We start from the raw sequence: 19,118 nt of genomic DNA on the forward strand, positions 1-19,118 counted from the left end.
GAGTGAAATATAATGAAAATATTTATTTCGATAGAAAAGTGCAATATAAAGTTTTTTGTATATGCTCCGGGCCCTGGGGAAAGTTTTGGTGGTTAACTTTTAATTTCAAATAAATTTTTAATTAATTTTTCCTTAAAAAAAATTTGGGTCTACGGGAAAGTTTATCAAGTTTGGTTGGGGCTCAACGTGTTAAGATCTCTATAAATAATATACTGTTTAGAATATGTCATGGTTCACGTACGAGGTAAGTAAGTAAGAAACTTTATTTTGAAATTTTTCAATGATGGTAACATCGGTTTTTTTGTACATTCTCATAATCCAATCCGCGTATATTCATATAGGGGCAATTTTATACTTTTGGCTCTAGAAAATCGAAAAATCATCCGATTTCAAAGAATTTTTTTTTAAATCTTCGTTTTTACGGCGAATTTACGAAAAAAATTATGGGAATAAAAAATATTAAAACTTATATTGGTTTCAGGGCTTTAAATGTTCATGAAAATACACTCATTCACTTATAACTGTTGATAACTTTTTTTCAAATGATCAAATGAAGTTGTTATATTTTTTTCATAATGTATGGAAAAATATTGATTTATTATGTTTTTACGATTAAAAATAATAACAATTTCTGTTAAAATTGACCTTTTCTCTTTTTTATTGAGTAATCATTAAAGTAATATGGAAAAAAACATTCTTAAAATCATTTATTGTGATCAAGTGTACTTTGAAAAATTGAAAATTCTCACCATTAAAAAAATGGTCTTAATAAGGTTACTAAGATAAAAAATGGAGAAACAAACATCTTTTTTCCAAAATATTCGTTTTTTTGGAAATTAGCAAAAAAATATACGAACTGCGTTTGAAGCTTTGTAAAAAAGTTATGAAGAAATCATAAAACTATATGAAATTTCCAGGTGTGTTATTTCCGATAATTTTTACGATTTATGGAATCAATTTCGACTATTCACTCATGTACTTACTCAAAGTTTTCAATTTTACGATTTGAATGACATCGCAATTTTCTTTGACTACGAGGTAGGTGATTTCACACTTATACGTTGCTTCGTCTTCACCTTCAACTGGAGATATCTTCAAAACTGCACCATTAGTTTCATTGGTGTACTCCACTGTCATTCTGCAATAGAAATATTTAATGAATTGAAATACACTTTCTCGTTATAATGAGGCTTTGAGCAGCAGCATTGATCTTTTAACATATGAATCTTTGTATAATAATAATAATAATAATAATAATAAAATCGATAAAAAACGATTGGACTATATACTGAATGAAATTTTTAAAACAAACTTTTCGTTTGAAACATATTGACAACCGCATTCTATTCTACTTCGAATAAAAATAATTCCTGCACATTTATCGAAGTTTCCTTTATTGTCCTGGGATGTTTCAATTGCAACGATTTCATAAGCTAGACAGTTGAGCAAAATGGAAAAGTTACTTTAGTAACTATACGTAGTTGACATCACAGATCTTTTGTATGATATGACAGCTAAACTAGATGTCACTAAACTTTTCATTTACCAGTTCAGAAAATTGACGGCAGCTATGAAAGGAAATAAATACAGGAAAGTAGCGAAAAACTAACTTGTCCATTTCACTTGGATGCTTTATTGTCATCACAAATAATATACGGGGTTATTATTTGATAGATTGAGGAAATCGTTGTTGAAAAATTTTAACTTTAAATTTTTAAATATCGGAGTGCAAGTATTTCTCACCTTTATAATAGAATGATTCAAATCTTGTTCACTAAATCTATGAAGGAACTTATAGCACTTTTCAGCACTAGATGATCCTTTGTTTCAAGTGTCTTAGAAAGAATGAAATTATTCATTAGAAGCAAAAGATGTTAAATAAAATGTCTTTTTAATCTATTTCCAACGCTATTTTTTTGGATACAAATGATGAAGTTCCGGGAAAACTTGATGGATATATTTTCAAAATGAACCATATTTTTTTTATTACAATACATGATACATTCGCATCTGCTATCCATTAAATTGCATGGCGTCGATAATTCGATTATCTGGAATTATTTAGAAGTGAACTAAATCTTCATAATCCTACTCGAAACACAACAAGGTTTCAGTTCGAATCGACATCTTTTGATGATGTTTTGATGAGTTCTAGTAATTTTTCTTTGCCTAACCACTCATTTTCCATGTTCCATGCCGTTTAAATAAAACCATTTTTCATCGTAAGTAGCAAATCGACGTTTCGTTTGAATCTCGGTTAATTCGTGTTGCATTATTATCTTATCTTAAGATGGTCCATGGAAGTCTGATAATCGGCGAGTGCTGGTACCAGTTTGGTTTTCCACTGCTATCCTTGTGTCCTAAATATCAAACGCAGCCACAATTAAAACGATTAAAACAGCGTCTTCCTCCTCAATTTCACATATTTGTCTTGCTACCACGGCTGCGCTAAAACTTTTTTTCCATTAATGTCTGTGTCACATATTAACAATGAACAAGAATTTTTCGTGAAAATCGACATCCTATATATTTCCAAGGTCCTAATGGTGTATCCAAGTTTCACCCACCGCTAGTTATTGATGAGAAATTTGATTAGAATTACCTTTGGAGATATGCAAACATTCGTTTGCTTGTAATGCTAGCTTTTGATCTGCATTCAACCGTCACGATACCAAACTGTGTTTCATTAATGGTTTTTTCTTGTAAAAAATTATATTTTATCAGAAATCGAAATATTTACCCAGCAAAGAAAGTATTCATATTCATATTCAAAAGGGAGATAAAATAAATCTCAAATTAGATAATAATTCGTCATTTTTCCAGTTATATTTATATTTCACGTAGCAAGTTGATATATTTTTCATCCAACCGTATATTCTAACACAAATATTTCAAACAAACAACATTTAATTGCAAAACAAACATCACGTTCGACTTCAAAGTCACCGCTGATTAACGTGTGAATTAGAAGATTTTCGTCGAATTTGCGGTAAACAACATCCGCGTTAATTCGAGTATGTTAAAAGCGTCTTATGTGCTCGAAGCTTAGTACTTTAACAACTGACGACTCATCTCTTCAATAAACAAACCCTAATAATGTTGTGGTCGTCACTAAGACCTTGATTAAGGGCACCGTAAATAATTCCTTCATTTTGTCAAATGTTCATCCTTGCGAGAAATTTTGTTTTCGACCTTACAGAGACAAAACGTTCGTTTACATTTAAACAATCTGACTGGAGTGAGATGTCGGAATTATATAGGATGATACTTCGATATAAAGTGAAATTAATCAAATATAAGGAAACCAGATTATATATTTTCGAAAGTGTTTTTTAATTGTTATATTTTGTATTTATTTCATCAGTTCTCCTTACATTATAACTTTTTTTTCTCTGATGTTTCTCTAAAGTTAGGCAGCAACGCCCTCGAAAAATCGGCAAAAGCTCGTCAACGCTCATAAGTTTGGCAACGGTGTCGATAGAGATTTGAATGAAGCATCTTTATGGGTCAGACAGTTGAGTAGATGCGTTTTCAGAATGAATAACCGAATTTCGACAACAATTTCCGATCTCGCCGCTATCAATTCGTTCAACAGTGTCGATGACCCATAAGAAATTCTTAAAAACGGGCTCTGTTGTCGACGCGTTCTGGACGATCGGTATTTCTGACAACTAACTAAACGATAGTTTCAAATATGTTTTATCAAACACGTATAATCGTGAAGATCGAGAAAATATGCGAAATTTTAAAAGTTAAGTGAAAAGACCATTAGAAAATTTCATTTAAATAGACAAAGTAACAGAATAAGTGGAATAAAGTCGAATATAAATGAGTGTTTCGGTATGAAAAATCTTTTCTTTGAGCTGTAGATTAATTTGAGCTCTAATTCCCTCTTAGCCTAATTTCTGTATGAAATTATGACATGACCTATTTGAAGCTGAAATTACATTGAATCATTACACAAGACGAAAGATATTGTATACAAAGCGATAATTTTAAATTGAACAAATGCCATAAATTAATAAATTCATGCAATAATTTAAATTTGATTTGCTAAGGGGAATAATTATTTATTTTCAAAGCTGTGTCAGTTTTTTTTAAATTTTTGAAACTTGCATAGGAACCAGAAATTGGACCTCTAGAAAGAAATTGGAAACCATCGACTATTTTTAATTTCCAATAAAACAAGAGTTTACGTTACATAAAGCGAATTGTTTTTAATTGTTTGAGGGAGTTTTTTAGAGAATGACATGTTTCCTGTCGTCTTGCTGATTCGATCTGTCAACAATCTTCTGATGAAACCACTTATTAGCTATCATTTCTTGCAACTTGTTGCTACACCGTGCAGCATATTTTCTTGCTGAGAAACTACCTCTGTAGTGCGAAGAGTGACCGGTTTCTTGCCACATATGCTACACATCAGATTTGACAGGACAATTCAAAGATATTTCGCAGTTAAGAGGAAAAAAAATATCTAACTATCTTGAGTAACAGAAACTGTCCAATTAAAATGTTTGACGAACTGCCGAATTATTTCCTAACAAGTAATTTTCACAGCGACTCTTACCGCTTAGGTACTTGGGTCCCGTATCCAAAAACACATTTTATATATTATTTTCCTCTCTTAATCTTCAAATAAAAATATATTTCGAATATAGCCGAAGTGGCTAGGATGCGAGAAGCACGTGCCTCGGCATACATTCACATTCTGTTGTGTTTACGATTCCAAACTCAAACTGTATCAAGGGACTACCACCAATTTCGATTTATTACAGCAAACTTTGGTATCCAATAATCGTAAATTGTTCTACAAAATCCACATATGGATAGAGAAAATAAAATAATGCCGTTGTTCACAAAATTTCAAAGAGTACGTACGCATCCAATGGAACAAACGGATATTTTGTAATGGTTTCTGAACCTCTATTATCTATAATGCTCAAAATAAAATGTCAATGCATTTTCTTGTGTTTATTAACATACTCACGATAAATGGATTTTCAAAATTTTGTTCCGTTTTTGAAAATAATAAATGAAATAATTCGTGCAGGAGTATACGATATACGATAATAAAGAAACAGTTTTATTATTTATTTATGAATTACGTGGATTAATCATAATCATAAGTAACATTGTGTCAGCTTTATTTTATTTATAAAACAGAATTGTCATTACCATTCATTAGCTGGGACGACGACAAGGCGAAAATAACAACATATATACTATCTGGCATACAAACAGACATCGATTTCGTGAAATAGTTTGAAGAATTACAGCTTCAACATAATTTTTTGAATCATTTTAAGATCATTTATCGTTCACTCTTTCCCTTTATTGTTTATTGTGTTGTCAAATTTTTTTTTTTTCGAATACCTCAAGACCCCTTTTGATTTTTAACGGTTTTCATATTAATCTTTAGCTGATTTTACAAAGGGGCTTACGTCCTTCAAAGGGTTTATCAGCACATACTTGAGCAAATATGCCTGCTACTTTATTTCTTTTCTCCACAGTGTATATTTTTGCTTGAACAGCATTGTCCAAGCTTTCAGAATGTTTTTTTGGACCCTTAATTTAAATCCTAATCCAATTTTTGGGGACTTACACGATTATCAAATACCATTTATTTCATTTAACACTACCAATGGTAATTTTCCAAGGTTTTTAAGGTTGGAATCACTGTTTTCTTTGACTTCTGAGGAAAAGCAACAACGAGAACTTACAAGAAGAGTAGTTCTTTATATACAAAACCTATTCCAAGAAGGGAATAATTCGTCATCAATTATCTTAATCCAAATGCACAATAAAATCATTCGTTTTTAATTTCTTTTATAATAATTTTAATTTGAAAATTTACTCTTCCACATCATTGTGCGATAAAACTGTCCGTTTTCACAATAATTGATTAAAGTGGAGGTATGAAGCTAATGGATTTTTAATGAAATAGGAAATTTAAACGACGATTTTTCATTCCAGAATTATGCGGTTTTAATTCAATTATGTCTAATTATAAAGTTTTAAAATGCCGGAATTATGATTTCAAATATTCAAACGTCAAAAAATGCGGTACATAATTTAGTAGCCGAAAATTCAGTTAAGTGGAAAATGATGTAATATTGAGAAGATTTTAGTGTCACCTCAAGAAAATATTCATTCAGATTAGCTTTTTCGTAAACTCTGTCATCGTCTTAATATTGCACAATTCGATTCAGTTTAATAGGTAGTTTTTCTATTTTAAAATAATAAAATAAGAAAAAATTGCCAACCAATGCACATGAGAATGTGACAATTTTTTCCTGGAAAATGATTCTTAGTAACATGAGTTTTGGTCATAAAACATATTCGAGTTGCATAGTCAAAATTTCAAGTGTAGATTTATAAAAAATGTCGTTCTATTTGTAGATTAATCTTCTATCTAAACTGTTAATTTTTTCAATAGATATTTCCATTTAATTAAAGAGTAATGTTAACAGAAAGGTCAACAAGAAAATATCGCTATCGGTTAGGAACTGGTTTTATTTACAAACCCAACTGGAACCGTTAGATTTTCTAGATTAGAGGTAATTTTGATTATTGTGCGGAAATCACGGCAATATCTTTGAACTCCTTTTGTTCTTACAGGAAAGGGCTTTCCAGTGGTTTCATCGATTTAACGAACTTCACGTGATTCATTCGATGAAGAGAAAACACAGACTTTAACACCTATCAATTATTTCAAACGAGATTAGGGGAATTGCGGTTAATGGATTACGGATATTAATATTGATCAAACAAAATATTTTAGATTGTAGATAACAAATAGAATGACATGCGATAACAGTGCTTGGTTATACTAACTAACACCTTTATCCATTAAACAAAAACGCGTTCTCCCCATTGTTGCATGCGTATTAAATAGCGAATTAAGTATCGTAACAATCGTAGATTTCTATCAAATTAGTCGTCAAGAAATTAATCAAAGTAACTAAGTATATCGTTTGATCAATTGAATAACAGTTTTAAAAATAACTGAATCTAAAATTAAAACTAGATCAATCGTTGTACAAAATCATTAGCAATATAAATTAGTATTCAATTTTCAAAACTATAATTCCAAAAACTTTGTGGATATATGAGTTGCAGAAAACCTAGGACGACAAGAATATTTATGAAGCTCCTTCCATTTATGGAATTATTCCGGAAAAACTTGTGGTGGAGTATCTTTTACCTAATATTTCATGACTATTATTGATAAATATGGGTAAAACTGAATAGAGCAAATTATATATGAGTTCTTGGACTTATGTAGTAAAAATCTTCATGCACACGTCAGTGACAAGTCTCAACAAAGTTTTAACTTGCTGCTTCGATCCATTTTATTATAGCAGAGCTCGAAAGACTACTTAGTCAAGATATTTTGAAAAAAACCTCAAATTGAGTTTCGCTCTCTTATGAAATGGTTGACTTACGAAGCATTAAAACCAACACAAATCAACAACAAAATGGAGGGTGTTTACGGTGAGTTTTGTCCACCATTTCCAACAATTAAAAATTGGTTTAAGTTTCGCAACACAAGAAATTGCAGGAACGGCATTTCCAAGTGTTCCGAGGATCCTACATGAGCATTTAAATATTGTGTTTCACTGTGATCCGACTTCCCAATGAGTTTCCATGGAGTAGCATGGAAAAAAGCGCATTCCAAAGAAATCAAAAATCACGAGAAGCACCAGAAACGTGAAGGCTACGATATTTTGGGACGTGATCGTGATAGTGACATAAAAGCTTTAGTCAGACGTTCTGAAAAACTGAAAAATGTGTCGAAATAAAGGAAGAATATGTTGAGAAATAATCACAGTTTTTTCACGATCTCTCTTTCTATGTTAGGCTAGGAATTCATGTTTTTTTCAAGAATTTTCAGGTTTTATGTTTATCTTTTCCTTCCAGCTTTTTACCTTTTCCTCCACGAGTTACTCAATTTGACTCTGGACTTTCACCAGCGTCGCTCTTTCGTCCGATTTTTTCTTTCATTCCTTGTTTTCTAATTATTGCTTAGTAATTTTTTCACGTTTATTTCGCGGTAGGGTTTTGGAGAATTTAGGTTCTATTTTTGACCCTCCATTTTCTTCTCTTCTTCTTTTTATTTTTAATTCATTATTATACCTCTAGAAATTCGAAACACCATTTCTAAACGCAGCAAAAAAAGTAAAATCATGATTGTAACTTGTGATATACGAAGGACTAAATTTCCTTTGTGGTTTTCACTTTGAAAGTTCGGTTCTCATAAGAAATCGAGCCCAGTTTATGTTTAAGAGAGTAATTTATTTTCTATGTTTTCTTATTTAATATTTATTTGTACCAAATTATAGGATGATGGAAAGAAAAACCTTTGAAGGATGTTATTGAAGAGATATAAGCTTGAATTTTAAATAAAAAATGCTACTTTCATACTTTAAAATTGTAAATAGAAATTTTATTTCTTCATTTTCTAAAAAAGTTATCATATGTTGAGGAATTGTTAAGAATTTGTTGACAAAACAATAATTTGATATCTATTTCATATAATTTTTGTTAATTACTCTAGATCCAAGTTTTTTATCTATTACCTTCCTCAAATTGACCTCATATTTGAGAAAAATAGATCTGTAGCCCCTAAGCAACTCCTTCACTGCTTACTTTTAAATTGATGGAAATGCTAATATATTTCAACGAAGAGTGATGGTTGATTTCCCCTAGATTTTAAATACTGAATTTTTTTCCTTCTGTATAATAATTGATGATACCTTTTCATTCCGTTTTTTAATTGACCGTTCGAGAAATTCACAAAGGGAGGAAGGGTTCACTTTTTATTTTTCGAGGTAGGATAACTAGGGTTGAAATGTCAATTATTGTTCCTTATTGGGAGTTTCCATTATGGCTGCGCGTCTTGAGCGACACAAAAGAAAATCGAGATAAAATAAGTCGAAGCAAGGAGGGTATTACTAAAAACAATTAAGTTAATTGAATTGTATAAAAAAAATAGGATAACAAATTTTTATTAAACATTAGATATATGATGAAGAAATGAGGAAATTTTTCAAAATTCTCGCTAGTTCTCGCTATTAGGTGTACTCTTCGAAAAATGGTATTCACGCGTTTATTTTCTTAAGGTAATCCCAACCCTTTTAGCAGGCTTTCTATTCTTTCTCGGATAAAAATTCTTGGTTTCTCACTTCTTGGAAGGTTCAAACATAGTTTCTCGTTTTCACATTCGTATATAGCACGGTAAATGTTTCTGCGTGGAATATTTTGGTTTGGAAAAATGGTAAGATTTGAATGCAACTAACATAAAAGAGAATTTATCTAACTAATTCCAAGAAAATAAACAATTTATTGATCGCAAAGCCATTTTATATTATTATAATCTATTTTTATACTTCTTGATTTTGTACCAAAGCTATTGGGACATGCGTTACACAAAAAATATGTTTTGTGGACCGAAAAAGTATGTAGTTTTTTCATAACGTAATCTTGGGATCTTGTCGTATTTGTACATTTGTTAATTCATACTTCTTTGTAAGACCTTTCACTCGCCTAAAATATTTCATCGCTGCAGTTTGCAATGCAATGTACTTTTTCGCCTATTAGTGAAAAACCATTTTCCACATCCGGGAATCATTATTAGTCTATAAATTGATTATAAACTATTAGCTTCTTCTTTAAAACCATTTTTCCATTGATCAATCGCTTGTTTATGCTGTAAAATATATTTAAAGTGTGATTTTTTTTTTTCAACAAAACCGAGAAAACAAGTAAAATAGTTAAGAGGATGTTTTTGTCGTATTCCTATGCACAATGAAAGAAAATAGATTATTGAATTTGAAGAAATAACCTTGTATTTTTACCTTCGCTACTTTGTTAAGTTTAATCTATTTAAATCAACAATCTCGGGCGAAACTCACTGAAAGGGATTTGAAAAATCCCTTAACAAAACAAGTGAACCGCTTGCTTGATTGATTTACTTTTCTCTACTCCCAAACACGTTCCTAATTGGCCTAATCTTGTTTTGGTGGCTTGTAGTAGGAAATGGAATGATGAAATCCCAGGTTTACTTTTTTTCTCACTATTTAAGAAAATAAAATTTTGCCACTACCTGCTGAATTGGAGTTGAAGAGAACGCTAATGAAAATCTTGTCTTAATTCCGAACTATTGGGACAGTGTTTCTAGGGGATTTGGGAAACTTTAAAATAATTGAAAAAGTAAAGTGGATTTATCTTCATTTGATGCTCTGGTTACAAGCAAGTTTGTTAATACTTGAACGGTTGAAACGTAGAGAACGTTATCGAGATATCAACATTTTCTTGATAAATCAGTGTTTGATTTTAAGTCTCTTCATTAGTTTCAATAAACAGGTATAAATTGACGTTTCACTTCGTCAAAATATGACTTTGTAAATTACGTAAATATATTTTTCCACACCCATGTCCGTAAACGTCAACTGTCAACATTCCTAATAAATGACATTTAACAATAACATACACGTGCGTTTTGAGAAGAAAACTTCTTGGTTCAATTAAATTACAATCAAATTTTTATTTACTTAAGACTTTATTTGATCTATTTACACAAATTAAGTCAATTGAAAAACATAAAAACTTTTAGCATTAGCGAGAAATATTTAGGATTGAAAGAGTGATTCCCCTAAATGTAGGCAGCACATTATACAATAATCCCCAAAGATGATCTAAGACAATATAAGGAAGGATGTGCTACCTCTAAATCAAAATAAGAAAGGGAAACTTGAACATTGAGCCTATCAAGTCACTGCTAATCGAGAATCGGTAACATTAGCTTGTCAGCCCTTCCGTTCTCTCCCGATATCGTCTACTTTTGTTGGATTTTTGAACTTGCCATCAGTTATCCACTCCAATGGTCTTTAGAGCTACGATACTTGCATATTTCTAACGGTTAATTTTCTTTTTTATCTGCCATCCGGTGTTTGTAGCACTCAGAACGCCACTAGTGATGTTGAAGCTTGTGCAACATTACGTTCATGCAAAATCAAATCAAAATCTTTCAGGTCGTGGTACATGTATTCGTTTTCAAATTGATAAATCCCCGTATGATTGTTTTTCTTATTGTCCTGTTTTCTATTTCAATGTTCTCAATTTCGTATATAATTCCTAACGAATTTGCGGCGTTAGTTTTGATGTATGTTCAAGTAGCGTTAATACTATAATTGACCCGTTCGAAAGTTTTGAACAACACGCTTTTCCGTACAAAATTTATAGCGGTTCGGTATTTTATCCCAAACTTTATTCATGGTAATAGAAGTTAGTAGAAGTACCTGAAGCAAGTTATGTATTCGGTGGATTATGGATTCGTACGCCATATATATATATATAAAATAACGAATAATGCACCGCCGTTTTCATCATTAAAATAATTTTGAGTTATACAATGAAAAAAAAAAAAAAATAACTTTGTTGGTCGCTAATTATATTCGAAAAGTTGGTTGAAAGTTTTTGGGAAAAATCCTCGGGGAATATCCCTACCAATTTCTGGGATAATAAATATAAAATCAAATCTTTAAAATTAATATTGTAATTCTAGTGAATCAAGAGATTTTATCACAACGACAATTTTTCGTTTGATTTTGAAAAATGTTTATATTTCATTTTATTCCGCTTAAGATCCCTCCAACCCGATTAGTTGCTTTTCATAGATTTTGTCTTCAGGAACCAAATATTTACGTATTTGCTGCTTTTTCAGCATATTTAATCATAAAATTCACTTAAACTTTCGTTTTAGTGTCAAACATCATAACTATATCTTGTCTACAACCTTTTGAACAGTTGGTACATTTTTTTGATATCTAATAAGTATTGTTGTAAGAGTTGATGATGTAGAACCGACATTTTGCGAAAAAACGTACAAATTTCTACTGGAGATAGATTGTGGTTATCTTATGATCTGCCGCTGCCATTTTGACAGAATGCTTTTTTGACTGACTGACTGGAATATTATTTTTTCCATATATAGCGCAAAGATATAAAAGTATATAAAGAAAAGTGAATAAACTGTATTTATTTTTCTCTTTTTAGTTTCTAAATTGATACCACCCTCTTATGATCGCTTTGCTGCTTATATACCTACATCTCGTCGAAACTTGTATCGTTGCAAAGGTTGATCAAGTACCTTCGATCGTGCCTTTAATACTACTGGGCAGATTAGCCTATGTGTTACTGGTCAACTTGTCTGCAATTCTTACTCCATGTCCCAGAAGCATTCCGTATTGTTCATGATGACTATACAGTCAAAAATCGTATTTGACGCTCATTCAAGTGAACAGGGTATGTCGTAAGACAGACAGACAGTGTCTTAGCTTGTATCATGTCATGTTTTCATCTATTTCCATAGTGACTTGTAAGAAAACTTTTCGGAAATGTGATAGTTACACTTTTGGTTATATCAAAAATAGGCTTTGGGATAGCTGGTGGTTTGGCTAATGGTTTTTTTGGTTGTCGTCTGAGTAACCGGGCATTAAAATCTTGCGGTCGTCGCTACATTTCATGTACCTGAACAGGAACTTGGTTGTGCCGATAAAAACTAATTGATCAAGAAATTCCTATACGTTTAAATGACCTGAAATGTATTCAATAAATTCAACTTTAGACTGTCTAGTATATTTAGATAGCAGTCGTAAAAAACTTCCAACGAAAACTATAAGTATAATTTAATGATAATGAATATTAAACAGTTTTAGTTTAATCCGGGATGAAATTAATGTAACAATTACATAGGTGTAAAAGTTACGGTTAGTTCTCTGGAACGCAAAAGGCATTATATAAAAATACAACTGGGATTTGGGTTAATTCATGTGTCATGGAGTTTATATTCTACAGTTAACGAGAACGTTAATAAAATGACAGGGTAGTTTAATTGTGATAAGCTCAAATCACGAAAACCGACAATTAGGAATAATTTACCCTCGTGATGGAACAATTGCTATCGGTTTATGTGTAATGTCCATAGATATAGTAAAATAATCTTATATCAAATATCAAATCTGCTATCAATCTGATACAAATTATCTGTAAAATATCCGATAAGCTTATTTGAAAAATGTTATTTCCAGTCGATTGGAACTAACCTTCGATTATAATGATATATATCTGAATAATCAAAAAAATTGAGATCAAACCCATAATATAGATAGACGTTTAGACTTCTTAAAAATAATTTAATGGTATAAGATACTGGATTCGAAGGCCATGGGATTTCAAATGATTTCTTGTTGCTTTGTTTTGTCGTTGTGTTTTTTTTGTTTTGTTTATGTAGGAGTACAATAGTTAGTGGTAGGTGTCTTCTTCTAAACTAATATATCATGAAATTTTCAAATCCTCTTTCGCTAGTGTCCACAAATGTGTCGTTTTGACCTTTTTACAAAAAAACTTAACCTCAGAAACGAAAGTTTCATGAATATAAAGGACTTTTCTTTGAAAGAGTCTTCCGAAAGCTGAGAATTTCATATTAGTGAAATTTATGGATACTTCTCAACATATTTTAATATCTCTTTGAAAAGAATAATAAGATTACCTATTAAACTATGAAATATGATCTTACTTTTTATATTCTAATATGTACGATTGAAAATTATTTTTATAACGTTTGATTCCGAATAATAATATAAGATTCCAAAAATCTCTTTCCTTTATATCATAAAATCACTAGAAATGAAAATAACTGATAGAAATCTATTCTAATTCTATCACGCACAATAATTTTTTTTATAGCAAATATAATTCGAGTACTGATGGGAAACATTTCAATTCATTTATTTCCTTCAGTCTAAACATGACTTTCAATAAATTTTTCACTCTCCAACCTACGTTCGGCAAGTGAATTAGAGTATTAAAAGTTTACCATTAATCATGTTCCATGTTTCAATTTCAAAGTAACCGGTTCTTTGCTACTGAATCATTTCTTTTTCATCGATTCTTACATGAAACTTCCGGAATATATATTCCAGTTTCATATTCTTTTTCTACGTGTTTATAAAAGGTTCTCGTAACATTGAGGTTATGAATCGTTATTTCATTTACTTTTTAAAACATTTTTAACAAATATATGCAAATTATTTCGTATGAAAATAAATAAAGAGAAAAAAGGTGAAACAAATTGTTCATTTTGTATTCCTAAAAGCTTTTGGTGAAATATTCAGGAACAAATGTTTGTGTCACAAAAAACATACATAAAAACTAGAAATTATGGGGCTTGTAGAAATATGAGAGAGGAAACTCATGAATGAGGAAAGCAGGTAAGATGAATATGTCCAAACATGTTCATAATATTTTTGAAAATATATCAAAAAATTGATCTGTCGATGATTCCAAATGTTTGGAATGTTTGGCTTTCGCTTCAACAATAATTTCCTCGCTGCATTCACATTTTTTCTGGTATGACAACAACCACAGGATCAGCTCTGGAGGCTGTGGTGGATAGGAAAACAATTCGATTATTGTTTTAATCGGTATATAATACACTTCATATAGAGCGGGGTCTTTGTTATTTTTTCTTTCTATTAATCCAATAATATACAGTTAACAAGTCAAAAAGTCGATATACAATGTGCTGTATCTATCTCAAAATATCCCTCGTGAGCTGTTTGTTGTTTTTTACTCAATTCGGATGGATTTTGTCTAGTCTACCGAGATGACTGACGTTCTAATTAGGGTTTACAATGATGGATTCATGTTTTAAAAATGGTTACATTTAGATATGAAAGCATGCTTTACATTTTATCTGCACAACTTTAAACAGCGTCCGTGGTTGTTTTTGTTTCATTATTGAATGGAGATTTGCTGCTGTAAAAGGATGCAAAATTCTTTATATCCATAAATTTGACATTTGTATCCTTTCGTATCCCACCGATTGCGACATTCTAATATAAATATACATATAGTTTGTTCATCATTCAATAATGGTTGATTTTCCTGGATGAAAGCCAGCTTTTCAGTAAGTAATTGCTTCGAAACTATTTTTTCCAAGTCAAAATTAATAGTTATAGTAATAAGAAGACGAAATTCCTTTTTGCACATTATTTATAAAACCGGATTATTGTCCATTTTGAAAAAGTAAAAAGTATGCTTAAAATTCAACAGTTGTCGATTGAAATATAGTACATCAAGAGAAAAATACATACAATTACATTTTACACGTGTCCGGAAAAGAATGTGTTACAGAAAATCAACACCAAAGTTTAGTGGAAAAAATTTATAATCTATTTGTGACGAACAAACCTCTTGATGCGATTAGGAAAAGTTCGGAATAGACTTTGTTTCCTTTTGATTGTTTACACGCATATTAGGTACACTTTATATTTGTATGTATTTCTAGATCCTGAGCAATTCGGATTTATATCAAAAACCATCTGCTACTATATTTTACGCAAAAAAATCCCGTGATTTCTTTTCGAATATTTCAGGATTGGAAAAAAATATTCAAATAGAGTATCTAGATCTTTCTCTGCGGTATATACGCACGCCCTATTTCTTTCACAGATTCACTACAATCGCAAATAGGAACGGGATGAAACCGGGAAACTTGAATAAGGAAGAAGAAGAGGGAAAAAAAGCGATTTGGGAGGGATTTGTCAACTACAAAGCATTACTTTTAATCATAGTAGCGCCAAACTATATTATGGTGGATTCCGGAGGCCAACAACAAAAGCAGCCAATTTACACGCGTGATAACGGAAAATAAATTCGAGAAGAAGTAAATCTCCACTGAAAGAGACCAGGGATGTGGAAATGTATCGGAAACTGGGGTAATCAATTCTAAAACTGATAGGAATAAAACGAAATGACTTACACAATCACTTGTAAAGTAAATATGATTTGTCGCTACTTTATATCAGTTTTGAAATTCCTCCGCCCGTCCAACGATTAAGGAAAATTACGGGGCTGTTTCCGAATGTGCAGGCTAGCGCAGCACCCAGGGTGCAAATGAATATTTAATTATTTCGATGAACAGTTATCCAACTGCGCCTGCGTCCGTTAATTGGAAACATATCACTAACAGAGAATAATAGACGCAATACTAAATCTTGGAGGCATCTGGTACACGGTTGGTTCTATGATAAATAGCTTGGCCGGAACAGGTTTCTACGGAAGATACCCCAAAGTGCAATACTTAATCTACATCATAATCAAGTCATAATGGGTAAGACGGCGTTTTTGCTGAGGTGGTAAAAAATTCCAGAAGAACTGGTTACAAGCAACAGCTCATTAGACTACACGATCACTAATGCACTAAGGGTAGCGACGAGGTTAGTTGGGAGACTGGGATTAACAAAATCACCAATAGACTCGCAAGTCATTAGCTAAAAGTGTAGCTATTGAATTTCTACGTATTTTGTTCCCACGACAAACTCAGCGTTGTTAGATGGAAACGTTAGACATGAGACACGCATTCTCCCTCTCTTAGCAATCAACTGCTACACTAAAATATACTAGAAATTGAACTCCAGCTAGACACGGTTATCTAAGAAGCATACCAGAGGCATCAGGTACAATCCGAAATGCCGCAGGTGCATTAAGGAGAAAGAAACTACATATTACGTCATAATAATGAACATTTAAAGGTTTCAATTTATTATGAAGAAGCGGATGGCTCCATGGAAGCCGCGTAGTTTCAGAACGATAAGTTATCGTTGGAACTATTGGTTATTGGTTATAATCTTCGTGATGAAATGAAATTTAAGTGAACCGGACGTTCTAAATTAAAAAAAGATCGATGTTAAATTGATTCAGCGGTTTAGAAGAGTATCTACGATGCTTATTGTCAAAGATAGTTCATATACTTTTAGAAATAATACTTAAAAATTGATATTCCAGTGTTTTCTTATTGATATATTGAATTACGTTATCCACACTGATAGCTCCTGGAAATGTTTCGATAATTAATTTTTTTTTTAATAAATTCAATTCGTAGTTATGATTACAAAGCAAAAGCCTTTGGGTGATATCGATACAATAATCAACTTTCTGTAAATTGAAGTTTGTAAATTGTATTTTTTTGCAACGGAAATGCAGTCAGACAAGTTCAAACGACTTATTTTAAATGGAGAATTCTACAAAGGTATGAAGATTAACATTTGACCACAAACATTCCATTTCGTTGCTCCCCTACGGCACTGTCGATTGTCGAATACAGCTTCTCTAAAAGCTTTGTGTGCGTGTTGGTATATATTGTATAGAAGTGAAAAATATTTTCTCTCTGAATATATGTGCCTACCTCATAAACTTGGATGTGACAACGACCAACATATATTTTTTTTAACAATTTTCCTCGTATCTACGTTGCTCATCCGTTTCCTATTATGTCTAAAACGATGAATTTAGAATTTTATCTGATTTAACGTTGCGATACACGCCACCATCATCAAAATGAATACCTCGATAATGTGGATATAGGAAATAGTTCCAATTTCAGTTCAACCAAATGAAGGTTTAAATCACCAACCAAAAGGCAAACCTGCATTTTTGGATGGTAATTTTATTTGGGAAATTTATAGTTAAAAAAAAATTTAAGTACCATGTGACGGAAAGGAATAATCAAAATTTATATCTAATATCACTTTTTTAAGAAATATATATGAGAGATTGAAAACAAAAGATGTGTGGAATAAAAATCACTTTTTACGTATTTGTGAGATGATAAACTGAATTCAAAAACTATGAAAGATCTATTTTTCAGATAACTTTCAAATACATTCACAAAGTCAAACAAATAATCTCATTTTTTTTTAAATTTTATTTCAAAAACTATTTTGATCTAAATATTGAGGTATTTAAGTCCTTCAATTCCTTTTCAAAAACTCACTCGAAATGTATTTTGAGTTCTTAATATTATCTAGAAATCCACCGCATACCCATCACACGCAGAAACGTATACATAGGAACAACAAAAAAGTCTGCAAACACAAGAATCAGGGAGCATAAAGCTAACTACCGCTTGACAGATCCAACGTGGCGGCATGTGGCGGAATACACAGTCACAAAAACATACCATCGAATTAAATTTGAAGAAATTAGAAATTCATAAGCATGCAGCTCAAGAGAACAGAGAAATCACAAGAAAAAGCTGAAAACAAACATTTGTGCGCCCTCTATCCGAGTCACCCATAAATACTAACAGGGAATTTTTTTTTCAATCTCCGATAGGCTATAAATAAAAGACAAGCTCATATAAAAAAATAATTTTCTTACCAAAATATTCGTAGATTTACTGTTACTATTCGACATAATCACCGAAGAGATTGAGATATTTGACTTATATATGGACAAGCTTTTCAATACCCTCTTCAAACTTCTGGAAATTCCAAAGACAAATCAGTAATGGTGAATCTGCGGTTTTCTTTAACCATTACATCAACCTGTTGAACCAGATTATCTGAAACGACAGATTTGCGTCCTTAGCCCCCTTTATCATTACGGCTATCTTTAAACTTTCGACACCATTCGTTCATGAAGTTTTCCCCATACACACAATTCATTCTACGATGGATTTCTGCAGCACTTTGGCCTTCAGCTTGTAGAAAACAAATCATACTTGTTTACGTGGCTGTAGCACAACGCCGACTGACGCCTGAATGTCAAATATGGCGGAGTGTGTAGGTCGAGAACTTAGCAGTCATCTACAGCGCATGCCCGCTTTCTTCTGCCCACGCAGCGTCTGAGGCTGAAAAAAAAACGGTTCTCGTAGCTTAGTCAATGTCAATAACCCTGCATACGAAAATTTTTCTATATCAGGGCCAAACCAACGAACCTCTCTCTCTCCGCAGGTTTTGAAGATGCTAACCTCTCGTGTTGGCCAAACTTCAAGAGCAAAATATAACCGACGACGACTGAACAGGCCCAAAATAGTATATATCGAACAATGGTCGCGAAAGTCTCAAACAATTTTTTTGTAAAATTGGATTTTGAATAAATAAGCTGATTTTTTTATTTGAAATTAGAAAGTTGATAAACAACTTGGATGAAATCATTAAAAAAAGAGCTCAATAGAGCACCCTTTTGAGTATCGTACTGATTATATTGTAGATACAAAATAAAAAATATCATTTTGTTCAAAGACATACTTTGGAGGATTAATTTTATGC

General features: G+C 31.7%; 1 protein-coding gene across 10 annotated transcripts in view; it reads right to left on the minus strand.

Annotated features, from left to right (window-relative positions):
• LOC130897195 (titin) overlaps window positions 1-19,118 on the minus strand; it is a 369,361-nt gene that overhangs the window by 139,886 nt on the left and 210,357 nt on the right. For all 10 annotated transcript variants that reach the window (XR_009059671.1, XR_009059670.1, XR_009059672.1 and 7 more), the window contains exon 3: window positions 984-1,138. Coding sequence is in view for 7 of the 10 variants with exons in the window: in XM_057805932.1 (XP_057661915.1) it covers window positions 984-1,138 (155 nt within the window). In the remaining 3 variants the exon portion in view is untranslated. The remainder of the gene's footprint in view (window positions 1-983; window positions 1,139-19,118) is intronic.

The sequence above is a fragment of the Diorhabda carinulata genome, chromosome 8, assembly GCF_026250575.1.
Source record: "Diorhabda carinulata isolate Delta chromosome 8, icDioCari1.1, whole genome shotgun sequence".
Lineage (NCBI taxonomy): Eukaryota > Metazoa > Arthropoda > Insecta > Coleoptera > Chrysomelidae > Diorhabda > Diorhabda carinulata.